Source organism: Corylus avellana, chromosome 1 (assembly GCF_965113065.1).
Source record: "Corylus avellana chromosome 1, dhCorAvel1.hap1.2, whole genome shotgun sequence".
Taxonomy (NCBI): Eukaryota; Viridiplantae; Streptophyta; class Magnoliopsida; order Fagales; family Betulaceae; genus Corylus; species Corylus avellana.
This window is the reverse complement of record NC_142490.1, coordinates 5,011,093-5,020,814: the sequence shown is the minus strand read 5'-3', so window position 1 is coordinate 5,020,814 and position 9,722 is coordinate 5,011,093. Positions and strand designations below refer to the sequence as shown.

General features: G+C 36.8%; 2 protein-coding genes across 2 annotated transcripts; one reads left to right on the top strand and one right to left on the bottom strand.

The window, feature by feature from the left end:
* Positions 1–2,013: 2,013 nt before the first annotated feature.
* MK (mevalonate kinase) lies at positions 2,014–6,750 on the top strand. The gene is made up of 5 exons (XM_059581635.2): positions 2,014–2,281; positions 3,791–4,034; positions 4,108–4,361; positions 4,989–5,402; positions 6,326–6,750. Exons 1-5 carry the CDS (start codon positions 2,149–2,151, stop codon positions 6,442–6,444), a joined length of 1,164 nt encoding a protein of 387 aa, XP_059437618.2. The 5' UTR covers positions 2,014–2,148; the 3' UTR covers positions 6,445–6,750.
* Positions 6,751–7,434: 684 nt separating this feature from the next.
* LOC132172174 (NAD(P)-binding Rossmann-fold superfamily protein) lies at positions 7,435–8,917 on the bottom strand. Its single transcript, XM_059583625.2, has 4 exons — positions 8,641–8,917; positions 8,124–8,504; positions 7,683–8,041; positions 7,435–7,562 (listed from the first exon to the last, which is right to left on the bottom strand). Exons 2-4 carry the CDS (start codon positions 8,339–8,341, stop codon positions 7,540–7,542), a joined length of 600 nt encoding a protein of 199 aa, XP_059439608.2. The 5' UTR covers positions 8,342–8,504; positions 8,641–8,917; the 3' UTR covers positions 7,435–7,539.
* Positions 8,918–9,722: the final 805 nt, after the last annotated feature.

Sequence of the window (9,722 nt, the reverse complement as noted above, 5' to 3'; positions counted from 1 at the left end):
CATCCTTTTCTTCTCTCTAGTGGCAAGCCAAACGTGCAAACACAGGTTGATGATGTGACACCAACATTACTTTTTGAATGTGAATCATGTGATAATGGTTTTGACCGGTATTTTGAAGTGATATAGATTTGTGCATCAACTTGTTTGCTAATAATTTTGTTTAAAAAAGTTTTTAATTTATATTTTAAGAGAAATGCTATATACTGGACATGTATTATCCTTCTATTTCTCCAAAATTGATGTGGCGCGATCCTTTAACCCAAAAAACTCATTTCCGAGTAATGGTATACATTATCCTAAAGCCTATGTGACGTGATATCAATGACCGAAACATGCAAAGACATGGGGAGCCATGGCCCCCATGGTTTTCAAATTTTTCTTTCACAATTTTTTTATAAGTTAAATATATATGTATTTTTAGGCTTAAAAATTAGGGTTGACACTTATCAAAAATATGTTTAATCTTTCATCCTTACTTTAGTCCCTCCAGATGAAAAATCTTGGTTCCATCCCTACGTGATCCCCCAATACATTTGATGTATAGAGATTAATTTTTTGGTTAGAAGACAATGTTGGTTGTATTTCTCATTTTTTTTAACGGATAAATGTAAAATTAATTATTGTGATTGGCCTAAATTACAAATTATTCTATGTGGTATAAATAATAATTCAGAGGTCGTTGGGGCTAGGCCAAAATATTTAGACCTTGTAATCAACTTCAGGCAAAACACTTGCCAAATTTTACTAAAAAATTATTTATTTATTTATTTTAAAAAATAAAAGGTTTGGCAACTACCCTTGAGAGAGGGGGGTAGCTCATAGGCCACCCCCAGAAATGGCTAGGGTGGCTTGCTGCCGCCCTAACTACCTTTTAAGTTATTTTTTATACCATTAATCACACGGACTATTTTGAATTTATCCATTTTTTCTAAAGTTGGTTACCATTATCAAACAAGTGAAAGCCCCAAGTCAGACGAAGAAAGAAAGAGAGAAAGAGCATACTCCAAGGTGGGGCCCAGGAGCCGGAAGTCAAAGGTGAAGGTAGGTTGACGCCCTGCACTATCAATTCACTTTCGTCAAGCCGAAATAAAGACGTGTTTGGTGTGATTCTCAAACTTACAACAACTTGTACGCTATGAAAAAAAAAAAATTTGAACAATTGAATATGAGGTCCCACACGATATTCAAAGTGGAATATCCAATCAGAGACAGGCACGACAGAGAAGAAGGGGCATGGCAGTCAGTTCACACAAGAAACGCATAAGTAAATATTTTACACATTTTATTTTATTTTTTAGGATAGTTAATAACGAGCATCTCCAACATAAATTTTCATTTTACTACTCAAAATACAATTTTTTATTTTAACTATTAATTTTTCACTACACACTTTAACAAGAACATCTATTTTAACTATCTACTCTAATTAAATATTATTTTTCAATTTTATATTATTAGTTTTTTATCATTTCGTTGTCTTCCCCTAAAAAAAAACATAAAAAAAGAAAATATAATAAAATATTACTTACAAGTTGTTACAATAACTTGTAAATATGAAAGTTCACTATAGCAGCAGTAGTAGAAAAACTTTATATTTTACAGTTTCTGTTGAAGCAAGAAAAATTAATAAAATAACTAAATTTAACTAAAAATCTAGTTTAAAAATACTGTTGAAGATACTCGATGAAATGAAAAGAAGGTATATATATATATAATTTAATTGAATTTGATTAGGTTCACGAGTTATCTTTCAAGCAGTTTAGAATAATCATATGTATTTTTCCTTATCATTCTTTTATTCATCAATTTTATCTCTACTTTTTTTATTCAAATTTTTTAAATGGCGTGCTCATTTAGTACATTTTTACTAGTTGTACTTAAAAAAAATGGTAATGAGATACACATACCTACCAATGTGTAACGTGTTCCCAACACCAGCTGATCCAATCCACCAGCGAGACTACATATGACTCTCCGCCAGTTGGATGTCGTTTTACACGTTTGCCGCTCTTCTCTAATCGATGACTTTTACGAATCAATAAAAATTCTTAAAGAGTATACGAACACACACACAGAGTGTACCAAGAAACAAGGAGCATCGAAGTTTAGCAAACAAATAATAATAATTTGGGACTTGAAGGTGAAGAAATGGAAGTGAGAGTTAGAGCTCCAGGGAAAATCATCCTCGCCGGAGAACATGCTGTGGTGCACGGATCCACGGCCGTGGCTGCCTCCGTTGGCCTCTACACCTATGTTTCTCTTCGATTCCCCACTCCCTCTGGTACTCTCTCTCTCTCTCTCTCTCTATTGCCATGTTTCGCTGGGGTGGTTTGGGGCGGCGCTAAATTGGCAGAGATGTAGATTCTGGTATTGGGTTCGGTTGAAAAGTCGATTTGAGGATACCCTTTTCTGCTTTTGTGTACTTGTGCTCTGTGTGTAAACCCTTTTCTGCAATGTATTGCTGTAACCGTTTACTTTGGATTTGTGATTTGGGGATTGGGTTGAATCGTGTTTGGTTGGATTGCTTTCTTATCACAGTACATACGACTTCTTTTTGTACCCCCAATACATCTTGCATGTATTTCTTTTCACCTCCATTCCCGCCTCTGAGCTCAATCAATCAGTACACGAACGAATACCAATTCCCTTAATTCCAATTTATAGATTTGAATTCAGTAAAGTCTTCCGGAAACGTTGTTTTTCTATTGGGGTCGGACTTGAAACTTTGGTTGCAAGATGAAATATGATAGAAATCATTCCCTTGCCATTGGATGGACAAATACACGAATCTAATGATGGACATGTGGCCCCACAAATCCAATGGTGGATTTGCAAAAGAGTTGAACAGAAAATGGATAAGGGAATGATAGATAACAGCTATCTTGCAAGATACCCTTATGAGCTTTTTCTGATTTTGATTCTATACTTTAATTAGCAAGAGCTTTAGGTGGTAGTACCTGTCTTAAGCAAGTTAAATTTGCAGAAATGAATGTCCTCTTTTTTCCCCCCAATTAGATTAGGTTCTTTTGGATTTGCTGGATTTTTTTTTTTTTTTTTTTTTACAAAAAAAAAAACCCTTCAAAAGTTCGTTGATGATTTTTTCCCCCTTGTAGTACTTTGTGTTATCGCAACTTCCATTTGTGAGCTGCTTAGAAAAAAAAAAAAAAAAAAAAACTCCCATTTGTGAGCTGCTTAGAAAAAAAACTCTTTTAAATTTGAAGAGGTGACGATTCTTCCATTAAGTTATCCTGGCTTTGCACGAACTGATCATGGAGAGCACGTTATGATTTGATATAAATTTGCTGAGATGAAATTTTATTTAGTTGATTGTTTCAACAAAAATAACCAAGAAAGACTTAATACCTTAGCAATCTACTTTTGGATATGAAGGAAACAAAAATGGTTCATTTCTGTTCCAGAATGCTAAAATCTGAGCTAAAAAGTTACTTCTGATTTTGTTTTAGGGTAGATTCTGTTTAGAAGGTAAAATGCACGCAATAATAAAGAATAAATCTTTACAGAGAGGAGGATTAGGTGTGGAGCATTGTGCATTAACAGCTCAACGCTTATTAAATACACTTAGCTCAAATAATTTTATCCTCACAACAAGCATTGGAGACTGAGCGAGCAATTTAAATATATGAAATAATGTATGGCCTTTTTGATTCTACAAATTTTACCACTTCTTTCTTCTTTTTTTTGGCTTTTCTTTTCTTCGACACAATTATAGTCAATTTCTCTTCAGGATCTGTGTTGAACTTATCTCTAACATTATGCGCTTTGTTCATAGACAATGATGACTCACTAAAACTCCAGCTCAAGGATATGGCTTTAGAATTTTCATGGCCAGTTGATAGAATCAAAGAAGCACTACCTGAATTCGGAAGTTCACTCTCTCCAACTCCCACATCGTGCTCAATAAAATCCATGAAATCAATTGCAGCTCTAGTTGAAGAACAAAATATTCCAGAAGCAAAAGTTGAACTTGCTGCTGGAGTTTCAGCTTTTCTCTGGCTATACTCCTGCATCCACGGGTATTTGCATTAGTTTATTTTTCACTATTCTTTTCTTGATATTTTATTTTCTGATGTCCTCTTAATGCATCAGCTTTAAGCCTGCTACGGTGGTTGTCAATTCTGAGCTTCCTCTGGGTTCGGGCTTGGGTTCATCCGCTGCATTTTGTGTTGCACTCTCAGCTGCTCTGCTTGCTTTTTCAGATTCTGTAAGTTTGGATATGAGCCAGCAGGGGTGGTCAGGTTTTGGGGAAAGTGAACTTGAATTGGTGAATAAATGGGCTTTTGAAGGTGAAAAGATAATCCATGGAAAGCCATCTGGACTTGACAACACCGTAAGCACATATGGTATGTGATCTTTGTGAGCTGTGCTAGACAAATCTATCATTTTTATCAAAGTTATACCCCCTAAGAAGTTATCTTCCCTGTTGCTCATTATAATGAGTAGTACTTTGGTATCATTGGGTACCAGCAAGGAATAGGAACATGATAATTTATTAGTAATATGAAAGAGTTGTAAAAGTAGTGGCAACATGAAAAAATTTACTTGTGAAACAGAGAATGAATTCAATACAGAATATCAGTTGACATAAAGAAATCTATTTGTAGAATAGCAGGCTTACATTCCTGTCAGTATCACCTAATCTACTAAAAAAATGTTGGCTACTTAACTTGAATAAGTCATGAGCTATCTAGACAATATTAATGGGCTGCACACGCATTTTAAACGTGTTTACTGTGTATGACTTTTCAATAATTTATAGCATTCTGTTATCCATTTTCACCACCTGCATGCCTCCTGCTGAAAATGGAATAATAAGAATTAAAATAGAAAGAAACATTATCATATTTGGACATTTTATTTGAGTTCATATGTTAGCCAACTTCACCATAGAGTATTTTGTTTCCTTTATCTCCCAAATGCAAGAGGGTTGCTGTAAAATGAATTAAAATTTTGAAATTCTTATGCCACAGGCAACATAATCAAGTTCAAATCAGGTGCTTTGACACGTCTCAAGTCAAATATGACACTCAAAATGCTCATTACCAACACTAAAGTTGGGAGGAATACAAAGGCATTAGTTGCTGGTGTTTCAGAGAGGACCATAAGGCACCCTGATGCCATGAGTTTGGTGTTTAATGCAGTTGATTCTATCAGCAAGGAATTATCCGCCATTATACAGTCACCAGCTTCTGATGACCTCTCCATTACAGAGAAGGAAGAGAAGATGGAAGAGTTAATGGAAATGAATCAAGGTCTCCTCCAGTGTATGGGAGTCAGCCATGCTTCAATAGAAACTGTTCTTAGGACAACGTTGAAGTACAAGTTAGCTTCCAAATTGACAGGAGCCGGTGGTGGAGGATGTGTTCTGACGCTGTTGCCAACCCGTATCCATTTCCTCATGCTGTTTAGACATTATGCTTTCAAATTTTTTTTTTCTATATGTTTCTTCAATTGTTTCTTTTCTACATACTCTGATGAATGCTATCGCCTTGTTTTGATTTCTATTTATATATTGGTTGGCTGTGGAAGTCTTGGTCTAGATATAGGAAAAGCTTTACTTGTATGTTATACTGTGTTGGTCCTAGAAGAACTTGAATTTTTTCACCACTACGAGGTGCTAATAGCATATGGGATAAGTTCCGGTGGGATTTGAGGCTTTTTCTTTTCTTTTCTTTTCTTTTTTCTTTTTTGTCTTTTTTATTGGTAAGTTATAGATGCATCTATTAGGGCTTGAACCTACAATTTCATGTTCCAACTTGTTCTTAGTGGGAGAGGTTGGCATGGGGAGGGGATGGGGGGGCAAGGTGCTGTTTGAAATTGGGATCCTTTGTAATGGATCCCAATTTCATTATATACTTTCTTAGGTTTTCAAATGGAAGTTCCTCTTATGGCAAAATATTTAGCTTTGAACAATCTATATCTGAAAACTTAAGGTAAAAACAGGTCAGGGCACTTCTAGAAATCTGTTCTCTATTTTTGTTGTAACTTACAATGTTGGTGGTTTCTGAAGTCACCACTTTGCCTCCATCGCCTTCTTGCAGGGTGAGGAGATGCCACTGGAGCTATAGCTCATTGGCAACACTATGATCAATGAAAGCAACAATCACAGAAAATGATACTAGGGGTACTCCTGTAATGGGTTTGACAATTTATTAGCGTGGAAAAACTTGATCTTTTCAACGCTTACATCTGATCAAAATTAGAAATTTCTGCATCATAAGATAGAAGTCTGAACGCTGTCTTAACATATTGATATGCGTTGTTGAAGTTTAAGTCTTTCAGATGCTCCCTTAACCACATGAATCAGTGCTATCAGGAACAGTTGTTAATAAGGTAATTGCTGAGCTGGAGTCGTGCGGCTTCCAATGTCTGACTGCTGCAATAGGTGGGAAAGGTGTTGAGGTTTGCTTTGGTGGTTCATCCTGATGTTTCCATCACAGTGATGTATAAGAGTAAGATCCTAGATGTCAAATAATAAGCATGAAAAAGTCTGCTTTTTGATTATGTGTACTTGGATTGCACTCCTTAGGCTTGTAATGAATTTCCTAATATATCTGTAGAATAATTAATTTGAGTTAATTTCAGATCTTTTTGAGGTCTCAGGAATATCTATCTTGTTGCTTCACGGGTATTTAAGACTAACTGTAAAAAGTTACAGGAATTTTTACATCTTGGATGCTGGTTTGTTTCCTCTATGGTGTAACCAATTTCACACAAACAGATTGTTTTATTTTTGGCCCCATTGGCAGAGATACATGATACGGTTAGCATGCAAGTGCTCTTCATAGTTGTGGATTGTACACTATGAAATCCCACAGGAGATTCTTCTCTGTAATGTTGTCAGCCTAAGCCCTGCAGGGACAGACATCCACTTATTCCCATTGTCGCCAAGTTCCATTTTCATCAAACTGGTGATAGAATCGATGCCAAAATGGTCTCTTTTCCTATTTTATCTTGATTTTCCCTATTCAGTTTAAATATTGATAGAAGCTCTCTTAGCAGGACAACGAGTTAAAATATTTGGTTAAATATTAGGTGTTTTAAGATTAGGGTTTGATAATTTTTTACACACGAAATTAACGAACTTAACACGAAATTAGCTCCCGAGGAGACGGGAGTTATAAATCCAGGACAGCATGTGCAGTGCTCTTAGTGCAGCATAACGTGTCATTCATATGACGACATTGTGACAACATATGCTGTTTATCTACCTTTGCCTCGTAACAAACCCTTTGATGTTCCTTTTGCAAGTGGATGGATAATTCATTAATTTGAAAGTTACCTTTTTGCCAATATGGCCAATTAATCACATCCAAGGTAGCGGTTGAAGAACCACCTAGGATTTAAAACAATAGTAGTCCTTATATCTGTTATCTCACTGCTCGAAAACTTCATACAACTACAGCCCAGATGCTCAATAAATACAAACTCCCTTCATGTTCTTTCTTTTTTTAACTTTAGAGGTTCCATATACAAGATAAGACTACTACTATATATACATATATAATCTTTCACATGCCCTCAGGCATTCACTATAGTTCCACCTGCAAAAAAAAAGTTGCCCAAAAGGAAAAGAAAAAGAACAAAAAAGGACATCAATATTCCCCTATGAGCTTCTAAAACATACCACAAGGTCGCAGCTTATTGTAACTGAAAAAACTTACCATTAGGGTGGAGAACCTGGCCAGTCATGTAAGAGGAGCAGTGGTTGCAGGCAAGAAAGACATACGATGGAGCAACCTCAATGGGCTGACCGGCCCTTCCCATCGGCACTTGAGTCCCAAACTTAGCACACTCTTCCTCATTAAATGATGCCGGAATCAATGGAGTCCAGATGGGTCCAGGGGCAACGCCGTTCACGCGTATGCCTCTCTTTACGAGCTGGAGAGCTAGAGCTCTAGTGTAAGCCACTACGGCACCTTTGGTTGCTGTGTACTCGATCAATCTGCTGTTTCCCTTGTATGCATTCACGGATGTTGTGTTGATTATGGAGCTTCCTTCTTTCATGTGCTTCAGAGCATGCCTATGATCAGCATCATAATTCAGTTAGACCAACTATGAGAAAAGCTAAATCTTCTAAGCAAATTGTTTTGTTTTACTTTTACCTGACGGTGAAGAAGTAAGAGAAGATATTGGTCCTAAACACTCTCAGAAGCCTTTCCTCATCAATCTCCTCCACTGAGCTCGACTTGTGTTGCTCAGCCGCATTGTTGACCAGAATATCTATCCGGCCATAGGCATTCACCACCTCATCAACCACCCTTTTACAATTTTCATCAAATCCCAGGTCTGCAGCTATATATTGCCATGGGCTCTTTCGCATCAGAAGTCTTCGCCTTTTTTATCATCTGCAGCGTGTCCTGAGCATCCTTGTCCTCTTGAGCCTTCACAAATGTGAAGGCCACGGTTGCACCCTCTAGAGCAAAGCAGTGGCATACTGCCCGTCCAATCCCCGAGTCGCCACCGGTCACCAGAGCCACCCTTCCCTGCAAAACGCCCACACCACACCCAAAATCGCTAATAAAATGAATCTCAAAACCAAAATTTCCTGCTTTTTATGATAATGTCTACATAGAAATATATGAGTATGTATGCATGTGAATGTGGAAATCAGAAATATACACGAAGTTTATTGGATGGTGTGTAGTCAGGGCTTGTAAACTGAGGGGTAGGGTCCATGACATGCTCTTTGCCAGGCTGTCTCTCCTGCCTCTGTGGTGGAAAGTGGTCGCCACCGGAAGCCATTCTTTCAAACACTCTGATGGGTCTCTGAGTCGCCGGAAAAGGAGTCTTCCGTTGAGGTTTGAGGAGGGTTTTGGAAGGAAAACAAGGTGCAGTTGCTAATACCCTTGACAAAGAGATTACGCGAGAGAGCTTATTGCAAATTGTGAGAGTTTGGATCATGTGCATGCATGGTGGCAGCGGCTAAATTGTTGTGGATTATATAGGTGTTTGGGCGTGTGGGGGAAGCGGAGATACGTGGCGAGAAGGACTGTCAACGTGGCAGGTCAGTCGCATGCAGCGGACACGTCTGTGGAAACGGACATTTTGGTTGACATCGGCGGACTCATGTGATGTGAAATGGGGGAGTTTCTAATATTCTTTGGAAGGACTCCGAACTTTGAATATGTAGTATAAAACAAATTAGGGAAAAGTTGACGTAATTCCTTTAATTTATTACCCAATTAATAATATTTTTTCAAACTTTCAATTTAGCTAGATAATGTTTTTACACGATCTTAATGATTTAAAGGCTAATTTTTACTATTATATAATTTTAATTATATAACAATTGTATAATAATTTACTAAATAACATTACTCCGTATCAAATGTATATTTCTTTGTCATTCTCATGTCAATAGAGCTTTCGAAATAATCAATAGAATCCACAATCCAAACCTACAATGAGAATCCTCAAATCTCATTAGTATTAGTTGCCTACTGTTTAGTCTTCTCATGTGCAGTTCTCAATGGTTGTAAGACTCATTTTCTTTCCTTTATTTAAAAAAAAAGGGTTTAAATATTTTTTCGTGGTTTTGATTGAAATCAAGTGGCTACTTCGATTTTAAAGTGTCACACGTAGTACATGTTATAAACATAAGTAATAACTTAATCCTTTCATCCATGTCAACGATCCATGTCAACATGATTAAAAATTGAAACACATGTTTCTCATGCAACATATTTAAGACAACTTAGCAT

What these genes read in the sequence shown, in the direction of transcription:
- MK (XM_059581635.2), top strand. Translation starts at nt 2,149, where the DNA reads ATGGAAGTGAGAGTTAGAGCTCCAGGGAAAATCATCCTCGCCGGAGAA. An exon ending in CTATACTCCTGCATCCACGG is followed by an intron (nt 4,035 to 4,107) that starts GTATTTGCATTA and finishes TTAATGCATCAG; the next exon opens with CTTTAAGCCTGCTACGGTGG. An exon ending in CAACACCGTAAGCACATATG is followed by an intron (nt 4,362 to 4,988) that starts GTATGTGATCTT and finishes CTTATGCCACAG; the next exon opens with GCAACATAATCAAGTTCAAA.
- LOC132172174 (XM_059583625.2), bottom strand. Translation starts at nt 8,341, where the DNA reads ATGCGAAAGAGCCCATGGCAATATATAGCTGCAGACCTGGGATTTGAT. An exon ending in TCTTACTTCTTCACCGTCAG is followed by an intron (nt 8,042 to 8,123) that starts GTAAAAGTAAAA and finishes TGCTGATCATAG; the next exon opens with GCATGCTCTGAAGCACATGA. An exon ending in CCAGGTTCTCCACCCTAATG is followed by an intron (nt 7,563 to 7,682) that starts GTAAGTTTTTTC and finishes TTTTTTTTGCAG; the next exon opens with GTGGAACTATAGTGAATGCC.